General features: G+C 51.2%; 1 protein-coding gene across 3 annotated transcripts in view; it reads right to left on the bottom strand.

The window, feature by feature from the left end:
- The window catches only part of LRRK1 (leucine rich repeat kinase 1), a 121,204-nt gene that overhangs the window by 16,880 nt on the left and 80,833 nt on the right, over positions 1-23,491 (bottom strand). For all 3 annotated transcript variants that reach the window (XM_070620299.1, XM_070620307.1, XM_070620316.1), the window contains 13 exons: positions 18,970-19,099; positions 18,205-18,317; positions 17,564-17,778; positions 15,399-15,563; positions 14,638-14,810; positions 13,392-13,512; positions 12,964-13,123; positions 12,272-12,548; positions 8,548-8,719; positions 6,094-6,257; positions 4,927-5,066; positions 2,814-3,063; positions 198-364 (listed from right to left, as the gene is read on the bottom strand). In XM_070620299.1, coding sequence (XP_070476400.1) covers positions 198-364; positions 2,814-3,063; positions 4,927-5,066; positions 6,094-6,257; positions 8,548-8,719; positions 12,272-12,548; positions 12,964-13,123; positions 13,392-13,512; positions 14,638-14,810; positions 15,399-15,563; positions 17,564-17,778; positions 18,205-18,317; positions 18,970-19,099 — 2,247 coding nt within the window. The remainder of the gene's footprint in view (positions 1-197; positions 365-2,813; positions 3,064-4,926; positions 5,067-6,093; positions 6,258-8,547; positions 8,720-12,271; positions 12,549-12,963; positions 13,124-13,391; positions 13,513-14,637; positions 14,811-15,398; positions 15,564-17,563; positions 17,779-18,204; positions 18,318-18,969; positions 19,100-23,491) is intronic.

Below are 23,491 nucleotides of genomic sequence, written 5' to 3'. Positions count from 1 at the left end.
CAATTTCCAGGCCTTGCTCAGCCTGCCCTCGGGCCTGTCCCACATCCTGTTAGGCACAAGGCAGGGCGGCCCGCGGGACCCACGCTGGCCTCCCACACCCTCCTCCTGCCCATGTGGCCTCATGCTGCCCTAAGGGGTGCGAAGTTTGGACCAAGGGAGCACATGTTTGAAAAGCAAGGCCTCAGCACCATGTTTACCTGCCGGGACATTAGCGAAGTTTTTGAATTTCTTGATCTGGAATCGCTTCACAGCCACAGGCTGGCCCTGGTACCGGGCCTGATAGATGACGGTGCCGCTCCCACCCTGGCCCAGGACGCTGCTCTGGTCCTCGCTGTGTTCCAGCTTGCTGTTCTCCAGGAAAAGCCTGCCAGAAACACAGCGTGGGGTCAGAAGGGACCTCCCCAGAGAGGCCTGTTGAGCTGAGAGGAGGGTTCCGGGTGGGACAGACGCGAGGATGAGCTTGGTTATTTATTCCCATTGCAGAGGCACAGAGCAAAGCCATCTGTGGGGCCAGACGGATCTGGGATGAACCCTGGGTCTGGGCGGGCTAAGCAGCCTCGTCAAGCCTTGGTGTCCTCCTCTGTCAGGTGGGCTCCTAACAGGACCCGGCTCACAGGTGCGGATGGTGACTGGCATGGGGTGAAGCCTTTGAAGGTGGTGGACATAGAAAAAGATTCCTCTGGTCTGTTTTCCTCCAAAAGACTCTGTGCTTTGAGATCTAGAATCCATCAGACAAACCACGTTTTCCTACTGCTGGGTTAGTTGTTTCCCCATTTCTGTTTATTAAGCAAAGAATTATCTAAACGGCCATGTAGAGCTTCTGATAGGCATGACCAGTGTCCCCACAATGGATGGCTAGGAGTTCACCCAAGGGCAGGGAGTTTAGACCTTCTCACTGGTCTGTGTGACTAATCCCAGGTAAAAGGGAGATTTCTGTGGGGCTTTTGGAAATACTGCACGCCACTCCTGGAAGGGAGAGGGAGGGAGGGAGGGAAGGAGAGAGAGAGGGCAAGGCAGCCTCGATGTCCTGCCACTTCAGGGCTGCCTCCTGCTCTGCTGAGGTCCACCGGGTTCCTCATGAGCTACCTTTGCCAGGTGTCTCCACGGGAGCCCTCTGGGCCCCACAGGCCGACACCCTCTTCCCTGGGGATGCAGTTGTTTCCCATGCCTTCCAGGAACAGATTCTGCAGCTGCTCAGACTTTGCACAGCTCAACCACATCAAACTCCAGGCAGATGCAACTGTACCCGTTGCAGCCCTTGGGGATGCAGCAGAAGATGAGCTGGGCTGTTCTCCAAGTGCCCACCCCAAAATGACCGGCTTGGGATGTGTGTGTGGGCTCTTGGGGGCCTCCTAGGATGGGCATGGGGAGCAGAAGGAAGGTTGGGGATCCCTTGGGGCTCTCTGTTAGGACTCCTGTAAACTCAAGGCCACAGGACAGGGCTCCAAGGATGCCAGGTGCTCCCGCCCCCACATGCCCAAACTCCCACTGGGAGGAGTGTGATGCTTCCGGGCCATGGTTGGACCAGTGCCAAAGTTTCCAGAGAACCTCTGCTGGATTGTGAATCCTGTTCAGATTGTCAGGTTTTTCAACTCCTGGCCAAGTACCTTAGTTTAAGAACCATGCTACAGCCTGTAATTAGATCCAAACCAACAGGGACACCAATCTGGCTCTCCAGATTCCACGCAGCAGTTCCACAGCCCAGATCCAGCTGGGGCATAAAACATAAGAAGGTTCAGCAAATAAATGAAAATTCTAAAATGTGGGGCTGCCTAATCGGGCACCATCCCAAGAAATCTGATTTATACGAATACAAAACTCTGCACATGGTCTCTGAGGAGTGAGAATCCTCATGTTAAAGATTTGCGAATAAAAGGAAGTCATCTTGCACAAGAGCGGTGTTTAATTGTCATTTCCACCGATGAGGTAACTGGGAGTATTGAAAAGTACGAAGCCGGGAGATGATCCAGGGCAGGGAGCGATTTCCTAATTTAATAGACTCATCCAGAAGCATGCTTTGGAACCCCAATTCTGCAATATCTCAGAGTACTCCACATCTATTTTCTTGGGATGGAGGAGCAACTTGGAAAAATGAGAATATAAATATTCTTACCCCCAAAATTTTCATTTTCTTTAAAGAAACCAGATATAGCGATTCTTTGAATAATAAAACAACAGGACTTCACAACTCCAAAAAAGTTGGTAACTACCAATGTCAAATTGTCTCCAGGGAGACCAAATTATAGCTTCCAGTTTCCATGACTACAGAAGATTCCGTCTTTTATCAAGCACTTGGATTTTGTGACCATTTCCTGTTGGATGGGACCGCAGTTTAAACGTTTTCTATTTTCTCCAGCATTCTTTCCCCAGTTATTATCTTCGATCAGCACAGGTAGACTCAACTCTACCAACAGGTTTAGGGGATCTGAAATGCTCAGCCTCAAGGCAGGAGTCAGGAGCCCTCGTTTGCCAAGAAAGGAAATGAGGCTGTAGGTCTGGGAGTGCCCCCTCTTGAACACTTTCTATTCCTTGAGTCAGCAGCAAAATAGGCCTCAGAGGGGAGGAGCAACTCAGAGGAAGGGAGCTCCAGTTAATGTGAGGGAAAGACCGGGTGGGGTCCCAGAACGGCTTCACCTTCCAAGCGCCCTGGCCACCTGGGCCTGTTGTGGCCTCAAAACCAGAAAGCCCAAACCTGGTTCCCTTCAGGTAGCCTAGGATGGGAGCCTGAAGACCCCATGATTGGGCAGGAAGCAGTGGCTGCAGAGGCTCCCCACTGAGGGTGGATTGCTGTGCGGTGTGGCATTGTGGCATACCTGGCTGGGAAGTCGGTCATGAACAGCTCAGGGACCAGCTCCTGGAGAGGCACAGGGAGGTCGGGGTGTCTGGGGCAGGAGATGAAGTCCCGCTCGATGGCCGTCAGCACACAGTCCTCCATGTCGAAGTACTGCACACTGTCCGATTTCTCACTTGGGTCAGTGTGCTGGGCCCAGGAGCTCTCGCAGACCGGGCAGGGCACGTACTGCTCCATGAGTGGCGTCCCATCACTCTCCGTGGCCGTCAGGGCTAAGTGAGGACAGAGCGAGAGACAGCTCACACAAAGGCAGCTGTAGGTGGGTCCCTTAACAGTACCCTGCAACCCCAGGCTGGGTGGGCCCTTCACAGGAGGGGTCTGTCTGCCCTCACCTGGACCCCAAGAGTGGCTGAAATGTGACTGCCACACTCCAGTTCATTTTTGGAGAGCACGAGCCTTGATCCTGAAAGATGCATGCAGGGAGGGGTCAGGGATGCAGGGATGCACGGGACAGCTGCTGGGTGGTCCTGACCCCGAGCAGGCTGGCTGAGGAGGGGCCGAGGGCTTGGGATCCCTCCTGCACAGCTGGGCCCTGACAGGATGCTGTGGGCTGGGTCTGAGCTATGCCACGCTCCAACGACCGAACCACAACCAGTAAGGAGCCATTCTTAAAATTAGAAACATAAGGCTTGCAATTACTATGATCCTTTCTAGCAGAGCAGTGCAGGGGGAGAAATGTGTACAAATTATAACAGACAAAACCTAGTCATTCTACACAGGTTCCCTTGGGCAAGAGACACACAGCTTTTCTGCACACCTCTGGAAGGAGGTGCAAAGATGACTCTCCAAGGTGCCCTGGGAGGCACCTTGGGCGAGCTGATGGCCTTCTTCTTGCAGGGTAGGAGGTGGACTCCTAGAACCTTCCAGGCACATCTGCTGTCCACAGGCCTGTGTGTAACACACCCTGCCAGCTGTCCCCAGGCAGCCCTGTCTCAGGCCCTCAGCCCAGTCCTTCCTGTCTCAGGCGACTGTCTAATGGATGCCCAGTCAAATCCCAGCAGTGCCTGCTGTGGGAGACCAACGGTCAGCGGGGAGCCACAAAGGGCCCAGGAGGGTTCACATGGGCCTAGCAGCCTCCCTTGGATGGCCAAGCATCCCCAACCGCCATGACTCACACGCCAAACTGCCTTCTCTCAGGCCCCTTTCTAAGCTTTTTTCCTTGTAGGTCACCCTTCCCGTCGACACCCAAAGGACCCCAGGCCCTGGTGTCTGGAGCACACATCTGGAGCACGTCCTGCCGCTGTTCCTTAAGCATTTCCTTTGACCCTCTCCTGGGATGCAGGGCCAGCGTGCAGGTGAGGGAGCCAGCTCGGGGAGGCTGGGAGACTGGCCCAGCAGGCCAGTGGTGGTGCTCAGGGTCCAAACCCGCTCTCCGTTCTCTCGGCCACCAGCCTTCAGAGGCTGAGGGCTCACTGGGTAGAGGCTGTCCCACTTGGCCCCAGGAGGCCTCCTCCCTGCAGGACGCCCTGTGGGTTTGTCTCCACTCCAATAGCAAAACAAACAGAGGACCTCAACAGCTTCACTTCAAAAAGTATTTTCTTTGGGTGGACTGTCAATGAAGACACTGATCAAAGGGTCTGAAAAAGGCCGGGTGGGTGGTTGATCACCTCTGGGATTTGAGGGTGGCGGCCAGGCAGGGAAGCAGAAGGGGGCCCTGGCAGGTGTAGCTCCCTTCTCTCCCCACCCCTGCACAAGGGGTGCATCTCCAGCTGTGGGGTACTCCGAGATTTCAGCAGCACTGTCCTCACTGCGCGAGGCTTACACTGAGGGTCTTCTTGGACCACGCATGGTACCCAGGGTTGTCTTTCTTCCCATACACTGTGGGCAGCCAGGAGGCCAGGCCCTCACACGCCTGACAGGGACTGGGCCCAGGTCTGTCCTTCCCATGGCGCCCCAACCACGCCCAAAGCTGGACTCCTCCAGGGGTCAGGACTCTGCCAAAGGGCTGTTAGGACCCCTCTGGTTTCCTTGGGCTGAATCCCAGTGGGATTCTGTTCCCCAAATAAGGAACCCTGCCCTAATATATAATGAAATATTAACATGAGCAAACACTTGGTTCAAGAACATTCTCTCACCGGGAAACCACTGATCGATCAAGGAATTGACATGGTCTGTGATAAAAGCCATCGCTGAGAAGTCCCTCATTTCTGATTGGCAAATGATTTTTATTCCTCCGCTTTTTTTCTTTTTCCAGTTCACATCCGAGGATTCCACACTGCAACCCAGAAACAAAAAGGAATCCGTTGTGATCTGGCTGTGGAAGGCCCTGGTGTGAGCTCCTGGCCTCCAAGGCAAAGACCTGACCCCCAGGGGCCCACAGGGCCTGGGCCCAGCAGGACTGTCGGGGGTCTCTCGCATTTGTGTACCAGCGTGCGTGGCCCTGCCCCGTCCCCCCACCACCCCCCAACATGGCCAAGTGGTCACAACAAGGACTTTGCAATAAGGGATGCTCAGGCTGGGATCCGGCCCTTAGGTGAGGCCCTGGCGAAGTTCTTTCCCTCTCTGAACCACGGTGTTCTCATCCACCAAGCGACAACTGGGAGCTCGAAGCGGGAACATCTATATGAAAGCACCAGACACCAAGAGCGGCCCAAATCAGGCCCTCACGGAAAGTTACTTTCCCCTTTTTCCCTCTCTTCTCACAGAACTGAAAAATATTTTGAAAAATTCGTCTTAAATATGAAATAATCTTGTGTATTTATTAAGCCTGATTAAAAATCACCTGTTAAACCTGCAGAGCTGACTTTATGTCTATCTCTCTCAAAAAAAATAAAGAAAACAGGAGAAGGGAACTAAGTTAGGTATTCTGTAATGTCGCACATGGCATCAGGGCTGGGGAAACCAGTGGTATCAGCTGGGGCATCATCTCTTAGGATAAGGGGGTGTGGTTGGATGGCTGCAAGGCCCCTGCAGGTTCCACCTAATGACCATGGGGGTGCCGGAGCCTCAACCCTGAGCTCAGTGGCCGCCCACCTCCCTCAAGTCCTGGGCTGTGGTCACCACACTGTCCCTCACCTTTCCTGTCCTATAAGGGGAGAGAAGGCCGGGCGAGGATATGGGGAACCTCTGGGACGTTTGCGGTGGGGGGGGGGGTCTCCTATTTGGAGCAAGATGCCACGATGAGCTGCTCTCGGGAGCAGAACCCTGACACCAAGTGGACAGTCTCTTGGCAGAGGCTGCCCCTGGGGCTGTCTCCACGGCACCACATTGACCCAGTCAGGTGGGCTCCCACATGTTCCTACCTGAGGTAGCCCCCGTCAAAAGTGACCAGGAGCCCTTCCTGCCAATAGATGGTCTGATTTCTTTTCACTCTGAATGTGCTGCAGCGATTTCTCTGGTTTCCTGTAAAACTGTAAATGGTGACTCTCCTGTGTCTGCTTTTAGTATTCTTCTTGTTTTCAAAAAGCTGAAAGACAGAGAAAAGACCCTGCTAAGTATTCTGGGCTCCTCGCTGGCCCTGGGCAGAGCCCTGAAGAGGCCACATCGTGATAAATGAGCACCGTTTGTCCCACCCGGCTCATCCTGCTGCCCATTTAAACGGCGCATTATCTGCAGGGTCTCCAGGAGGCTCTGGGAACACATTTTCCCCAAAGGACTGAAATAGGCTTTTCTTCTTCAAATCTTTTCTTTCTTTGATTTTACAAGCAAAAATTTAGTTTAGAAAATGTGGAAAATACAGAAAAATGTAAGAGAGAAAATAAAACACCAACTTAACACCAAGCAGAGAGATCATGAAATTTTGGTCTATTTTATTTTAGGATGTTTTCTATCTACATATATGTTTATAAAGCAGCTGAGGCCATATGTTCTAATTTTGTATACTTTTTACAAACCTCACTTTTCCGATGCCATTAAAAGCTCATAAAATTCATTCTTCTAAAGCTCAATATTTTATTAAGTATAGTAACTTCTGAATCATTTTTCTTTGGACGTTAAGGTTGGTTCCCATCTTTTGCTCCTCAAGCCAGATGAACATGAAAAGCAAGAAGCTTTCTCCGATTTCAAATGATTTCCTTAGTTCAGATTTTAGTAGTAGGATTCCTGGGTCAAAGGGTCTGAACGTTTTCAGGCTCTAGATGTGTATTGAGGAGTCGCGTTCAAAACAATTAGACAACATAAACGCTGACTGAGGTGTGTGACCATTTGGAGATTCTGCGGCTGGCTGTTAGGGCTTAGCTCTGCGCTCATTTGAGACGTGAACAGTGGCATCTCATTGATCCTTGAATTTGCATGCCTTTGATTACTCCTGAGACTCAAGCCTTTTCCTCATCTGAATTTCAATAGGACTTCTTTCCCAATTTGAGTGAGGGATGCTGCCAGGAAGGGGCCCTGCCTCTGTGCCCAGCTTCCCCCCCACTCCCCCAACCGCTAAGCCCACTTGGGAGCTCAGCCCTCACACGATGCTGGTGCTTGGTGACCTCCCACTTAGAACGTGGTGGGAGGAAGAGTTCAAAGGGAGGGCAGAGTGACCGAGCGGGAACGGAGGACAGCCAGCTCCTGCACCCACTCCTTCCCTCACTGCACCCTCCTGGCGCTACAGACAAGTCTCCCTGCCCGCTAAGATGTGTCGAGACAGTTAGGATTTTCAGGCTCTTGCATTAATTTTTTAACATTTCAGTAAAATGGGAAGATCAAAGAATATCTTTATTTAGCCCAGAAGCTGTAATTCCATAAGGGCCTTTTAATTAGAATGTGGCAAAAGTAAACTCACACTGAGTTTAATGTCAATTATTCAAAAGACCAGGTTTATGCCAAGGGTTCTCACATCACAGGGAGGGTCAGAATCCCCTGGAAGATGTGGAAAACGGAGTTCTGGGCTCCTTCCTGGAGTTCCTGATGGGGCAGGTCTGGGGTGGGGTGAGAATGTGCATTTCTAATAAGTTCCCAGGTGATGCTGATTCCGCTGGTCCAGGAACCCCTCTTTGAGAACCACCACTCCAGACAACTAGGACTTCCATATTATTGTCTTGCATTGAAATTAATGTTGATGGACAGCTGGGACTCCTTTCAACAACCCCAGGTGAACCCACAGAAAATAACTCCTTGGGTTAGGTCTTCATTGCTTCCAGACCAAGTTAAAGTTCTATGCCAGGAGTTCCCAAGCTTGACTGGACAGTGGAATCACCTGGGAGCTTTAAAAAAACTGATGCCTTAACTGATCACATCCAAAAATTCTGATTTAAGTGGTCTGGGGTCTGGTCTGTGTCTTTTAGAAGCTCTCTGCATGAGTCTAGTGCACAGCCTGAGTAGCCAAACTATGGTTCCAAAGCTATGGTTCTCTAAGTGTGGTCCCTGGACCAGCAGCATGCCCTGGGGCAATGGTTAGATATGCAGATTCTTGGGTCCCACTCTACACCCACTGAATCCGAACCTCTGAGTGGGGCCCAGCCACCTGTGTTCTAACAAGCCCTCCTGGGAATTTTGATGTGAGTTAGCTTAGAACCACTGCTTTGAAAGGGAATATTCTAGATAAGCCAGCTGGGCGCTGATTTGGTATTCACAGAATGGTTCAAATGTATCCACTGGCCTAGAGAAGAGAAGGCAGCCAGGCTGCGCTTGCCTCCTGGCCTGGTCAGTAGCTTTGTTGCAGGAGATGGGTCTTTAATCGGGTCCCTCAGGCAAAAGGCACGTCCCTTCCTCTAGGGCACAGCTGCAGGTGCCTCACATACATCCCCCTGTGCAGAAACTGCAGCTACCTGGAGGTCCATCTCTGCCAAGCTGATCAGCATCCGTGCTATAAACCTTTGCCAGAAGCCAACGGGAACGAAGCTCATCTTAAACACCCTCTGAATGGTGTTGGCTGTGGGGTGCCGCATGCCATGGGTGTCCAGGCCAGGTTTGGATGGAAGGAGATGTGGCAGGAGATAGCTGAAACACATCAAAGGGGACCAGTGAACCGTGTGGCCCGAGCTCTGCAGCAGGACCCTGACCCTGGCAGACAGCCTGGCCCAGGGCAGGGTCTGCTGAGTCAGCCCCGACTGCCTGGGCGCCTTCCTCCCGGTGCCTTTGTAACTGTGGTTTTAGAAAGAGAGGGTAGTTTATATGCTGAGAATAAATGCTCCAAGAGAAAATGAAGATGAGCACAATGAATTTACTTATTGAAGTCTCTAAGGTAGACCAGGATGATGCTAACGGAAGACATGAAAACATCTGTGGTCATAGACGCGTCAGACATAGCAAATCGCACTCTGTAAACTGGGTTGTGATTGGGGAATCACTTAAAATTAACTTTGGACCGTGAAGGGAAAACAAATACAGCTGCATAGTTCCAAGGACAATGGAGATATTGGGGTCAGAGTAACGTTTTTGGCCTTCAAAGCTATTTATTGTTCTTGGCCAGTTGAGACAATACAATTGCCTTAAAAATTGGAATGAGGCTGTTTGTGCAAAAGAGGGATGTTTTATTAGAGCACTCTTGCTCATTATAAAAGTGCTGAATCGCCGTGTCAGTGAGCCGTTCATGACTGTGGTCATTTGAGAACAGCTGAAACCGGGGAGGTCCCTCCAAGAGTGTGCCTGAAAACCAGCATCTTCTGTGTGCCGTGGAGCCGCGGGGCAGGCACAGGCGGCCACCGGCGAAGCCTTGGCTGTGCCCTTTTCTTAACAAAGGCTTTGCTTCAGCTCTCCTAATCCTCTTAAAATACATCAGTTTAGGTTTAGTAAAATGCCTTTAGAACATTCTGGATGAGAACACTGAAAATACTGTAGAAGGAAAACTCAATGACAGTCTGGTGGGCCGAGTGTACAGGCGTCAGTCCCGGCTCTGTGTCCTCAGCACATGGCTTCACCTCACTGAGAGTCCCCTGCCCCGACGTGGGAAGAGAAAGGATACTCACCTTGCAGCAGGGCTGAAGGACGGACGGGGCTGTGTGGTGAGGGCCCACAGCGGGCAGGCGGTGAAGTTTTAGGTCCTCCAGCCATTTCAGATCATGGGTGAAGGACCTTCTCAGCCACCCCAGCTAGACTGCCTCTCTCCAGCCCCAGGCCCTCTCCAGCAGAGCACCCTGATTTATCCCTTCATGTTTTGAAAAGTCCTTGCTTGTCTATCTGTTCAGTGTCCCTCCTCAAAACCAGAGGCCCTTGTCAGTGCCTAGTATGATTTACTCTGCTGCTTCCACCCACATCACACCCAGTGTGGATCTCTCGGCACCCCCTTACACTGGCCGTGCCCTGCAGCTTCCTGCTTCTTTCCCTCCTTGTAGGTGTGCATTGCCTGAGGGGAGGGAGCATGCTTTGCACCCAGGGGCCCCAGCATGGTGCACATGGAGCAGGTGCTTAGTATATTTTTTTTTTTTGAGGAAGATTAGCCCTGAGCTAACATCTGCTGTCAATCCACCTCTTTTTGCTGAGGAAGACAAGCCCTGAGCTAACATCTGTGCACATCTTCCTCTACTTTAAATGTGGGATGCCTGCCACAGCATGGCTTGATAAGTGGTGCGTAGGTCTGCACCCGGGATCTGAACCGGTGAACCCCAGGCCACCGGAGTGGAATTTGCGAATGTGCTGCACCATCGGGCCAGCCTCAGGTGCTCAGTATTTTTGAAGGCAGAGATGACTTATAAGCCAGCATGGCAAATGAAGAAAGCCCTTCTAAAGCGGAGTGGGGACCCTGGTGAGACCACTGGCACCTGCTTGAGAGCAACTACTAACTGGAAAATCCCGACCCAGGGGATGACCAGAGAGTCAGCAAGATGGGAATGAAGAGGCCAATTCTTCACGTGTCTGTTGAACATAAAGCTGGGAAGACCTGGGTGGTACATGCATGGAGGAGCTGGCTCATGTGGCACCATCGAGATAGCCTCAGACAGCAGGGCAGGAGCCCTTCCCAAAGTGCTGAGAGTGAACGAGTCTCCGCCCGAAAGATGCACACATGCTCAAAAGAGCACGTGGGCTTCCAGGAGCTTCAAACACTCCCTGAAGGTTTCCAAGGGCCTGGAGGCATTTGTGGATCGCAGGTTGAAGTCTCTGCTCTCAAAGGAGTGCAAATGTGATAGCCTGCACTGTTCAGAGACGGTCAGCAGCACTGCTGACCATATAAGAACTTATGGTGCAAGGAGCCGGCACTCGCCGAGGGCACAAGGGAACCATTACACTTGTGCTAAGTCGGAAACTGCTTGGGTGTTCATGACTTCATATGGAACCGGACACTAGGCTGTGACTGCTTCGCACAAAGGAGGAGTAACAACAACAGTACTGCTAACAGCTGATGTCGTTGGAACTCTCAGGTGCAATGCTTTACATGAATTGAATCCTCACAACTATAATGCCAGCAGGTTATAGTATTATTCCCATTTTACAGATGAGAAAAGAAAGGTAGTTGGGACTCACACTCAGGCATTCTAGCTCCATGTTCTAACCCCCTGCAGTATAAGCTTCCACAAGGACTTGGCAATGGTCTGGCTGATTTTATTGGTCAACTGGACATACATGTATGTGTAACTGACTTGCTGTTACTGAGTGCTAATTGTCTCCTCACTCCTCCAATCTGTTGATAAAGTCACCAGCAAACTGTCAGATCTCAGCCATGTTGTCAACGCACAGGCTGCCTCATCTTGCACTTTTTAATGGACCAAAGTCAAGGACACCTCTGGGCCACAGGATGAAGGATCATGAGGATACTGAATTCCCCTTTGGGGTTTCTCCTTTTAGGACTCACTCACGGCCCCCACGGGGCTGGAGCATCAAGAAGGACTGAGCCCTTCCTCGCAATAGCTATAAGGCTAAGTGGAAATCTGAGGGTGCCTCAGGTGAAGGGGACCCAGGGCTGGCTCCCAGGAGGCCCCGTCTGTGCCGACGGGATCTCTGGGCTGGCTGCACAGTGTCCAGGCCAGCTCCCCAGGAGTCTCCAGCGGGCATCCCCCTCAAGATCTGGGGTTGGGGGGCAGGGTGGTACATGTTGTATGGTAGGCGCATGGGAAAGGTCTGTGGATTTGGGATCCTGGCCGCTGCCTCATGGCCAACATCAGCATCAGACCCAGGAAGTGGCTGAAACTGAAATTAGAGCAAGGAGACACTGTACTCAGCTGTACTCAAGCTGTTTAGGGCGGAGCATCACTGGACGGGACCCATGCCCCGCAGCCACTGCCCTCCCTACATTTGAAGCCAGGATGTGTAATGAGCACGTACATCCTCATCACTTACTCCACTTTTATTCAGCAAATAACCAATCAGTCAACCCCCTAAAAGGTGAACCAGTTATTTTTAATGCTTGCATATTTCCCTACACCTTTTCACTAAATGGATTTCTTTGAATTCCCTGGCCCAGAATTTCTTTGAATTCCCACCCCACTGTGGCCCCAGCCCAGGCAGGCAGGTTATCGCCATGGCCTGTCCCTGGAAATCTTGTTTAAGCCACCAGCGGCCCCAGTCCTGACTCTCTCCTCCAGGGAGTAGCCCGCACAGCTCGGTCTGTGGCCTCACCTGTCATTGGCGACGGGCAGGGCGATCTCAAACTTGGCCAGGAACTGGAAGTACTGCTCTTCTGTCTGCTGCGTGAAGCCAGTCCCGACCAGGAGCATCCTGAGGTCCTCCGCCCGGATGACCCCATTCTTGGCCACCGACCGGGAGCCCTTGATGTTGAAGATCCTCTGCAGACATTCGGACAACCAAATGGGGTCGAGGAAGTAGAGGTTCCTCAGGCCGTGGCTGGTGTCCGGGAAGTGGAGTAGGGTGCCAGTTTCTATGAGGAAGCTGATGGCTGTCCAGAGAAGGGGAGGAGGGGCAGTGTCAGACCAAGGCCAAAAGGGACTCTGGGTGACCTATTCCCAAGGTGGCCGGGTCATGAATTCTTGTAGGAAGCAACCAATACTCCCAACATGCAAGGCCCTTCAGACCTGCAAGCAGCCCCTCACAGGTTCTCTAACAGCACCGCGTAACTCTTGCCAAAGAGCTGATCTGACGGCCAGCTGGGGAGCTACAGTGGATCCACCCCCATTATTCATAGATTCCATCTTTGCAAATCTGCCTACTAGTTAAAATTTATTTCTGATCCCAAAATCCATACCCACAGTGCTTCTGTGGTCACTTGCAGACATGCACAGAGTGGTGAAAAATTTGAGTCCTGTTTCTGGGGGCCCCATGCCTGTGCCCGCCCACCCTCCTGGCCCACCCACCGGACTGCAGGTCCTCGTAGTCCTTGATGTCGTTGCAGGGCGTCTGCTCCACCAGCTGCTCCAACTGCCTGTCAGTCAGGTACTGCACGTCGTCGCTCAGGCTGCGTCGCTGCTGCTCCGCCAGCACAGCCTCCTGGAGGCTCAGGTAGCTCCTGGGGATCTGGGGGACAGGTGGGCAAGGCTGGGCCCCTCAGGTCCCAAGGCCCTGGCCAGCCCAGCCCCGCCTGCCACCCTCCTGGGGCTGGAGAAGGTGGAACGTTGTTTCCTCTCACTGCCCCATCTCCTTCCCCAAGAAACTGCTGACACTGGGACCACCGAGCCCGGTGACACAGCATCAGTATTTTACAGTAGAGAGGGGGGGAGTATGAGTTCCCTCACAAATGGGAAGCAGGCCCCTCTGGTTTCAAGTGGATGAGGGAGGAACCCACCAGCCTCCCGGCAAGTCGCTGGCAGCCGATGGTGCTGCCCACGTCCTTCATGCTGCACGTGACGTGGAAGATCAGCTGTCGCAGCCCTTCCTGACCTTCCAGGCTCTTACAGGAAAGCTCGCTGTGAGTGCAAAGAAGAACCGTGCTTATCCATCACACCTCCCCTCTCTGATAAGCGTTGCAGCATCTCTGTTTTCCCAAGGGTTTCTTCCCAAACACAGGCAAGTGGGGGAACTCATGAAAGACAGAAATTTATTGAGGCCTTGCTTGGTGCAAAGCACTGTGCTTGGAGCTCCATGATATGTCACATTAGGCTGTCTTCCCAGTGTGCCCATTTTACAAAGGAAGCAAGTGCGGCACGCAGCTATAAGGTGACCCCCAAGGACATATGCTGGAAAGGAGTAGACTCAGGGTGGATCCAGGACCCAGAGCCAGCATTCCTACTATCACAGACTTGGGGGGCATCCTGAAGGGCACAGGAAGAATTCCTGAAAGCCCCACCCTGCATTCTGAGCCAGGCTGATGTGTCCCCAGGCTGGCCTGCGCATCATCAGTGGCATTCCATGCAGAGTGAGGAAACCGAGAGCCACCACTGCAGCTGCAGCAACACACACTTTCTTTCCATTAGAGAATGCTTATGTAACTCACTGAGCCTCAGTTTCATCATCTGCAAAGTGGGCACAACAATCCCCATAATCTACAGGGCTGTCGTGAAAGTCCAAGGACTGGAGGTAGGAGAAGCAACAAGCCCAGGACGCTGGTCCCATAGGCAGTGACCCATCCTGACCCTGACTCTGACCTCCCCCATCCCAGCCCCTTCTGGACCACTCAGACCGAATATGGGGCCAGGACCAGGACCACACCTGGGATCTGTTCTTGATCAGTGATCAATAGATGTAACGGGTGGTGAACAAGTTTACATCTCCTGGTCCCATGGGGGCTGCGCATGCTCGGCACTGGCCACTGTGGGGTGGTGGGTGGAGCCAGAAAGGAAGCACAGAGAGGACGTTTCCAGACCCTGCCCTGCCAGGCCTCTAGTAGGTTCTCACCCTCCCCAGGGCTGGGTCAGCTCTAGGGGTCAAGCTGCGACCCTTAACCCTGGAAGGGGCCCCAGAGGAGCCCAGCCCCTGGCTCAGGAGCCCTCCGCGGGCAGGTCCCAGGCATCCCCAGGAAGATGAAGAAGTGAGGGACTGGCAGCCATGCCAGGTGTGAGGTCGGAGTGAGCAGGAGGCTGGGGGACACTCACTGTAAGTGTTTGAAGGTGATGTCTGGGAAGCCGGTGGCCCTGGACCCGGAGGGCGAGCGGCAGAGCGCCAGCACGTAGGCCCGCAGTGTCGCGATTCTCTCCACACGGAACTTGGTTTCGATCAAGTCCAGGTGTGTTCCGACGACCAGCACCACGGCGTTTGGGGCCTTGGCCTGTGAGAGAGAGCCCTGCGGCTGAGCACCAGCTCCCTTGACTCAAACAAGGGACAGGAACAGCTCCCCTGGAGCACGGGTGTGCGACCCTGGACACCGTGGCCCTCCCTCAGCCTGTCATCACCCAGCCAGTGCCCTGCATTCCTCTCTGTAAGCCTTGAGGGCCTGTAATGACACTGAGGGGTGTGTGAGGCACCCATGACTCCTCCCATGAGGCTGGATTTCTGATCCCTTCAGACAGTGCGTCAGCTACCTGAGGCAGTGGCCTGCATCCAGGCGCCCATCACCTTTACACTTGAGAGTGGACGCTTCTCCCTTTTGAGCCCAAGGTGGGGCGGGGGGGGGGGGGCTCTTAAATTTAAGGTAGAAGAAAATTCTAAGCACACCACCCACCATCTGGCCGAGAAGGGTTTTCAGGGCTTCCTTGTGACCTATGATTTGGGGGCCCTCTGTGAGAGCCCACCAAAATGCAAAGCATTTCTCCCTAACGATTTATTTTTTTCCTCAATAAAGGGGGATGCTTCAGAGAAGTGGCTGGACCCCTGTGACACTCTGGGGACTGAGGATGGAGGGCTGGCGCCTCCTTACCTCGATGTTGAGCAGCCAGAACTGGAGGTTGGCCACAGCCTCCTCCCCCAGCGCCAGGTTCCAGACTACCACATACAGGGCCTTATCTGTGAAGAAGCACTGGTTGACCGTGGCCATGCTGGCGGGCCCGCCGATGTCCCAGACGTTGAACTCCACGGACTCAACCTACTTGAGCGACAAGGCAGGGACAAGGAGGTGTTTTAGAAACCAAGATTTTAGTCAATCAAATTCAGGTAACTGATCGCTTTGAACACTGCACTTGGGGGCCTGAGAAAGACACGACAGTGGGAAAGCTTTGCCTGCCCTGCCGTTGGTGTCAGGAATCAGTAATCTAAGCGAGGGAAGGGGCCCAGAGACACAGAGGTGGGCTTCTGGAGGCTTCCCTCTCCTGCTAACAGAGCAGGGGACCAGGCCCTAGACGCCGGTTCCCGAGGGTGGGGTCGTTTGTGTCTCTCTGTGTCTGTGGAACATTGGAGGGCATTGTCCTGCCTCCACCTCGGCTTCAGATGGTCAGGAGCCATCCTGCTGGAGGAAGCCCTGGTGCTGACGTCAGCGCTCGCACCAAGGCTTAACCTCCATCTGTGCGAGGGCAAGGCCAAGGAGACGGGCCTCCGAACTCGTGTAGGTCAGAGGGCGGCGCCCACCAAGGATGATGGGAAACTGCCCTGACGGGGAAATCAAACAAAAGATTAGCTGTTGGGCTGCCGGGAAAGGCTGTCTAAACGGTGGTTTCTCTATCGTTCTATGAGGTCAGAGTCTGGCCCGAGCAGCTAAGCCTGCAGTTCTCTGTAGCAAAGACTCGTTTCCACGATGCTGCAGTCTGGCCTGCTTTTGTACAGAGATGAAAACAGACAGCTGTTCTAAACTGGCTGAGGGCCCAGCCACAGAGAGAGTTACGGGCTCGGCGTTGGAAAGCTCAGGTGGTTGTCCTCCCACGAAAGGAGGGGGAAACTTTAATGATGGCAGAAGGGGGGGGGGTGCTGAAGGACAGCAAAAATGGAAATAATAATTCACCCCTCAGGCTTCTGACAACCATTTGCTAAAGAACAGAAGGAAGAAAGTGACAATGAATAATTGCTTAAAAAAGCAGGAGGGAATCCAGGGACTGTGGTTACTTGAGAAAACCTTCAGACGTGAGTTAGCTGGGTTCACTCCTGGGGTGTTGGGGGGGTGGCTAGTATTGATTATTTGACTGTTCTGGCCCTAACAGGCGGACTTTGTTTTTCAGAGGACCAGTTTCTGAGTCCCTGTTAAAATATAGACTCGGTTTAAATGCCTAAGGACTTGACTTACATCTCTCTGACTTGGAAAGTGATTTTGTGTGAAAGACTCCGCAGCAAAACCTGTCTGTAGCTGGCACGGGGCCGGGGGCTGTGAGGACAATCACGCAGCCTCTGGCCTCAAGGCCCCTTGGTTTTCCACAGCCTCCTTGCAGCTGGATCCCTGCGTGGCTCTGTGTAACCATGAATACGGCCACACGTAAGGGAAGCATTATCAGCGTGTGTTCGTTCCCCGCTCTGGGAGAAACAGCTAACGGCCCTGTGCTGTGTTCTGTCCCAACAGTATCCCACAGACTCCTTTCTCTGACTCAAGTGCAAGGCCATTTTCATTTTCATTTGTCGCATACTGAATGGAAAACAGGATGATTAACAGGTTCATTGAAAGATTCATTTTAAATTGGGCTTAAAAACTAGACTTTTCAGAGCTTGGGGTGAAAGCAGGTGTCAGGGAGCACAGTGTCCTCACTCCAGGGGTGCTTTCTCAGCCTCCCCATTTGGAGCAGGTGATGGTGTGTCTCACTGCCGATGGTAGTAGTTCGTTTGTAGGCCTGGGGAGCGGCCCTACACCAGACGACTTGAATCGCAATCTTTGGAGCCACTGCTGTCTTTAAAAGCTCATCAAAGAAATCTAACAGACAGCCAGAGTTAAGAACCACTGTCTCAGAGCCTCAACTTAGCTATAACAGAAAAACTATAAGGTCATGTTAAGAAATTATTCACTGCCCTTGGCAGGAGCTGGTTTGAAACAGCACGCAGTGGCCCCTGCAAATATCCTGGGTCTCAGACACCGGGCTGAGAAAATCTTGGACTGTGGAGAGAAGGGAGAAGGGGCCCAGGGAAGTTCCCTCCCACCCATGGCGACTGAGCACGCCGACCATCCTTGACCTTGGCTCTCGAGCCAGCTGGCCTCTGGAGCTCCCACTTGGTGGTCCTGATGGTGGCCTCGCCGTGCACCACCTGGGGGGCCCTCCCCGTCTGCAAGATCTCCAGGAGGGTGGACTTGCCCTGGCGCGGAGGACCCACAATGATCATCTTCATCAGCTTGCACTTCTCCGCTCTCCGCAGCTGGGCACGCAGGTAAGACAACATTGCTTTGGGGCCTATGCAGAATCACAGAAGGGAAAAGTAGATGCTGCCGCTGACCTATAGGTAGGAATATGCTCACATCTCTTGGAAACAAAATAGTGTCTTGAAGGAACATTTCTATGTGTTTTAATGGGGTGAGTTGAGAGGACTATTGGGTCTGATAAAGGGAAAGTGATATACCAATCACCCCAAAACTGAAGTCTAAAAGTCAAGGACCTAAAGACAACACCCTTGCCGTCTGTAGGGTCATAGTTTTATCACATGGTCAATCGCAATACAATGGCCCTCAGCCACTACTGCTTTCTGGATCATTATACAGCATCTTCACAAACACGGAGACCAGAGCTGGGCTCCACGGGTCCCCCAGGTATTTCCAACCCAGGTCCTTAACAACTGGGCTTGAGCTGTCTTTCCAAGAGAGTGATGCCGAGGAAACCTACCTTCTTTTCTGATCTCTGCAGGCACGTTGCTGATGTTCAGGTCTTCAACGTCCAACTGCCACAGGTTGCCCAGCTGCCCCAGCTCGGGAGGGAGCTCCCGGAGGCCAGGATTGCTGAGGGCACAAACACACCACAGGAGAACACACACCACACACACAGGTCAGCCTCTGGGGCCTGCAGGGGCCACCAACAACCTGCACCCCATGCCCGATGTCTTGGGCCCTGGTTTCGAGTGTTCCATTTAAATACTAATTCCAAAGCCTTTCTCCCTGGAAAGTCAGTGGTACAAATGGCAGCTCTGTCTTTGCACATCCCCATGGCTTAGAACTGGGTCCCCTCCCCCAACTTTCCTGTCTCTTCTATTCATTACACTACCATAAAGATTATTACTACCTCTTCTTGAAAAGCCAATGTGACCTGAATTACCTTATATCTTCACCAAGTTTTTCACACTGTCTGAACCCCTCCGCCCCCGGCAGTGCCTGGCTGTAGGTACTCAATAAATGAAAGGATGAATGATGGAGCAGTTCTCACTGTGACTGAGTATAGTGGCAAAGTGCACATCACTGCCTCATTACCCATCCTCCACGCCCCCACCCCACCCCATCTCCTTGACTAAGCCTGGTTCTAAAAATCCCACTGCTGCTTCTTGGTAAATAGATGGCTTCTTTCTCCCTGGCTTCTGCATCCTCAGACGGTTTACAGGAGGACATTCTGCCTCCCTGGGCAAGAAGGGCTAGAGGGCCAGTGCGGCTGTATACTTACTTCCCCAAGTAGAGTTCTGATAAGCTCTTCAGTAGGCAAACTGAGGGCGGGACTATGTCCAGGTGATTGTCGTTCAGACAAAGGACTTCCAAAGACTCACTTAGGAAGGCTGGAAATTCTAGCACGCATGCTGCAAAGAAATGGCAAAACAGGCGGTACATTTGAAAATATTTCTGGACTAGCATGGCGTGGAGGCCAGATGGGTGTATAAAATGGTGCCACCTCTGGCAAGTCTGTCAGAACGAGATGCTCATCTTATCGACCTAGGGACTCTAGTTCTAGGATGTCCTACATACATCATTGCATGTGTGGCAGACGTGAGAACAAGGACACTCAGTGGCACACTGTAATGGCAAAGATAGAAGACAGCCACCCACAGGTGGTTGGTTCAATGTGTAACGGGATAATATACGACTATTATAAAGCACGGGGCAGGTCTACATGTACGGGTATGAAGTGATACTCAAGAGATACTGGTGAATCGAAAAAGCAAGGTGTGGAATCAGGTATCTAGAGGCTTAATTTGTATACCACAAAACGTGTGCAGACGTGAGCAAACACACACTCCATTTATGTATGTTATATACAGGTGTGTACACACACCACAGGTATATGCAAATATGTCACATGATGTCGTATGCATGTGCACACATACACAATGCATGTAATGTGGCATATGATGTTACAGGCATTTTTACACACATTGCAACACATAAATGCTTGTAAATATGTTGTATGATGTTATACGTATGTGTACACACACCACATATGTGCAAATGCATGTACATGTTATATGGTGTTATAGGCATACACATATCACATGCACAAATGCACGTGTATGTTATATGGTGTTACAGGTGTGTGTACACATGTTACACACACAAACGCATGTACATGTTATACAATGTTACAGGTGTGTGTACACATATCACATGCACAAACGTGTGCATGTTATATGATGTTATAGGTGAGTGTGCACATATATGCACAAATGCGTGTGCATGTTATATGATGTTATAGACATGTGCACACATTTCACACATGCCCATATGCATGTATATATGTTACATGCGGTTATAGGCATGTGTGCACATATATATGTATATGGCACACATGTATGTTAGACACAAACATAATTGTTACCAGAGACACATGAAATTCCACAGTTGTCTCTGGGGAGGGGAATTACTAGGAGATGGGAGACTCATTCCGTGCTTTCTGGTACTGTTCAAAAGTGTTGTTTACCATGTACATGTGTTACTTCTTCAATTAAAAGAGGCTCGTTAACTAAAACATAATTATATGGGCTCAGTTTTCATACTTCCTAAGATGGCACTCTCTGAAAAACAAGCCAACTGTCTAGTATTTAAGTGGCTTCATTAATTAGGCTAATTACGAGATTACCATGAAAATCACGTCAAATCTGCTGTTTCCACGGGCACCGGAGTGTGTGTTGAGAAAGAATGCGGCGGAGAGCTTGGAAACACACCCTGATGGGAATCAGAGGTTTGGGTTTCAGCAGAACCTCTGAGGGCTTTATCCTCCCTCCTAAGGCGGGGAGAGGGGGCAGGACAGCGCAGCCCCAACGGTCCCTTGCAGCCCGGAGCATTCAGATAAAACAACTGGCTGACAGCCCTCTCCCTCGGTTCTCTGCCAGGCACGCGAGATAGAGACGCGGACTCTTTTGTTGGGCTCAATCGGTGTTCCTCTGTCCTTGATCACAACTTCCCCCTTAGCGCTGGCTTTTCTCCATACATGTCGCTGCGGCATCAATGGTGATGGGGTAACCTGGCCTCAGAGAATGTTCTGGGAGAGACGATAACAGAATGCCGAAATGGGCACCTGGAAAATCTGCCCAGCCAGCCGCAATGTGAACGGGACTCAAGGCAGTGCCCCCAGGGAAATAGAGGAACAGCAGACTCTAAAGATGGCTTTGTCCTAGACCCTGTTCCATAAGGAAATGTCCAAAAAGGCTGCTTTTGTTTTTCAATGAAAAAGAAGGATCAACTTTAGCTTGCCCTAATTCACATTAAAAGAACGTCAGTCATTAGAAAGGCTCACTTTCTTCCCAGAGGCCACATTCTGAGCACCCGGCCTCCGTGCTTTCCAATTTTAAAGTTTCACCTTGGTGTTTATGAAGCCTCTTTAAGCAGCAGACAGATGGAATAGGAGCTTGTACTGCAGACGGAGGCAACACCTGTCAGAGGCCCCCTGGCCCAGGTGGAAACTATGGAAACCGGAGTGGGGAGAGCACAGCTCGAGGTATTTATGAACTGCAGTTATTTATTCATAAGTTATTTATGACTCTGCTGGTCTAAATTTTACCGTAAAAATGGCCATCCAAATTATTTTTGGATGAGGCCACTGCACAAATAAGACTACTTGAACGTACATAAATCTACTTGGAATTTTACTATTCATCTGCAAACAAGTTATCTTTTATAGACAATTCCTTACCCAAGGGTCAACGGCCCCCCGAGAGAATAATCCTACTGAGGAAAAGGGTTTGCAATGGGCCTCCTTCTTTTCACCAGGGTGTGAGCCTCAACTTTCTAGACAAAATTTAAAAAATCAAGAGGCCTTTGTCATATGCCAAGGCCATGATCCATTTCTGCCAGGGAAACTCCCAAGAGGTGTGGCTTCCTCACCTAGCTCCCCAGACACGCTCCTGCAGGCCACCAGCAAAATCGTTTTCCAGAACATCAGTACATGTTCCTATGCGCTTTTCGTTATGTGCCTTTGTCCTTGTACTCTGGTGGCTTCCTGGGGGAGTAGCTGGCCCCAGTGGGGGTTGGGCCCACCTCCTCGTGCACTTCTGCATGGTCTGCATTTCTAAACTGGGGACATGTTTCTGGTCAACCCAAACATATGAGGCTCAACCCACAGCGATGGAAGCAGGACTGAGATCCATACCCGCAAGGCTTCTCATGCCCATCACCCCATTTTGGCATTAATGAGAAGAAGGTGTTTGTTTCTCCTTCCTCCTAAGTGAAATCCCTATGTCCAGATTCAATTTCCAAAGTCCTAAGTCCAAAGTTTTAAAAAGGATCAGTGATGAAATTCCTAATCATATTTCCCTATTAGTGTGGTGCAGGGCCTTTTCATTTGTTGCTGGGCCATCTGCACTTCCTTTTCTGTGAACTGTTTATATTCATTGTCCATTTTTTGCCTATTGGGTTGTCTTTTTCAAATCAATTTGTAAGCAGTCTTTGTATATTAAGGACTTAAGCCAATGTATGTTGCAACCATTTGTGTTGCCAATATTTCTTCTCAGTCTGTTTGCATTATGACTTTGTTTATGAGGCCTTTCACTGAACAAAAGCTTTTCAATTTTTACAAAGTCCAAGATTTTGGCCTTTTTTAAATGAGTTCTGGATTTCCCACCTAGTTTTTAAAGGCGTTCCCCATCCCCAAATTATACATATATTCTTTTAAATGTTTTATTTTTCTTTTACACTGAAAGCTGCCACCCCTGTGGACATTTTTGTGATTGCTGTAAGGTAGCATCCAGCATCATGATTTTCCCTTCCAGCCGGCCGAGCACTACACCAGCACCATTTACTGAAACAGTAAAACAATCTTTCCCACTACACTGAAACGCCTCCTTGGTCACATATTAAGTTCTCGTATTTACTTAGGTCTGTGTCTGGATGCTTACCTGTTCCACTGATGTTGTGTTCCTTTTTCAGTCATATGTACATACAGTCATACATGACTGACATGTGCATATCATATGTATACACACGCACATCAGATCATCAAAAAGGGCAACAGGTGGACAGACCATTTGGTTCACCTCTTGCAAAGGTGTCTTGGCCCCTGTGGCATTTCTTAAGCCCACCTCACATGATCTGTACTTAAAGGGCACTTGCCAACTTAGATCTATTAGGCTGAGGAAGAAAGTTGTATTACGTTTAAAATGACCTAAATATTGGTTCCTGTTCTATGGGGCAGCATCCTGAGGGGTATTTCTGTGAGCGTGGCTGGCTTTAGAAGGCTTAGCTTTCAGGTTAAAAAGTAGGGCTGGTTGTTTGTGAAGGACAGGTCCACACCTCCTCCTGGTACCTCACAGAAGACAACCAACGAGAAGAACTTGTTTTCCTAGAAACAGTCTCTGCTGAAGTGTCCTTGTTGTGTGACCAGTACAAATATTCTAGGGAAAGTTCTGTTTCTGATGAATTTGGGGACAGACCCCAAGCCCCTCTGGGATCTCAGCCTAGCCAGGACGGCCTGTGGGACTGGGGGTGGCTGTGCTCCCGTGTGGACTTCACGAGATGCTGCAGCGTGGCAGTAAAGACTTCATAGTGCTGTCCCCCTGGCTCCAGTGCTGGAGTCCCACAGGGCTAGCACGAAACCTGGCTCTGCCACCAAGCCGCCATGTGACATGAGTCAACCCCTCTGCTACAGACTGAATTGTGTCTCCCCAATTCCATACATTGAAGCCCTAACCCCCAATGTGATGGCATTAGGAGAAAGGGTTTTTGGGAGGTGATTAGGGTTGGATGAGGTCACGAGATGGAAC

This window comes from Equus przewalskii, chromosome 1 (genome assembly GCF_037783145.1).
Source record: "Equus przewalskii isolate Varuska chromosome 1, EquPr2, whole genome shotgun sequence".
NCBI classification, from domain to species: Eukaryota; Metazoa; Chordata; class Mammalia; order Perissodactyla; family Equidae; genus Equus; species Equus przewalskii.
The sequence above is the reverse complement of the archived record's forward strand: the minus strand, read 5'-3'. Positions and strand labels throughout refer to the sequence as shown.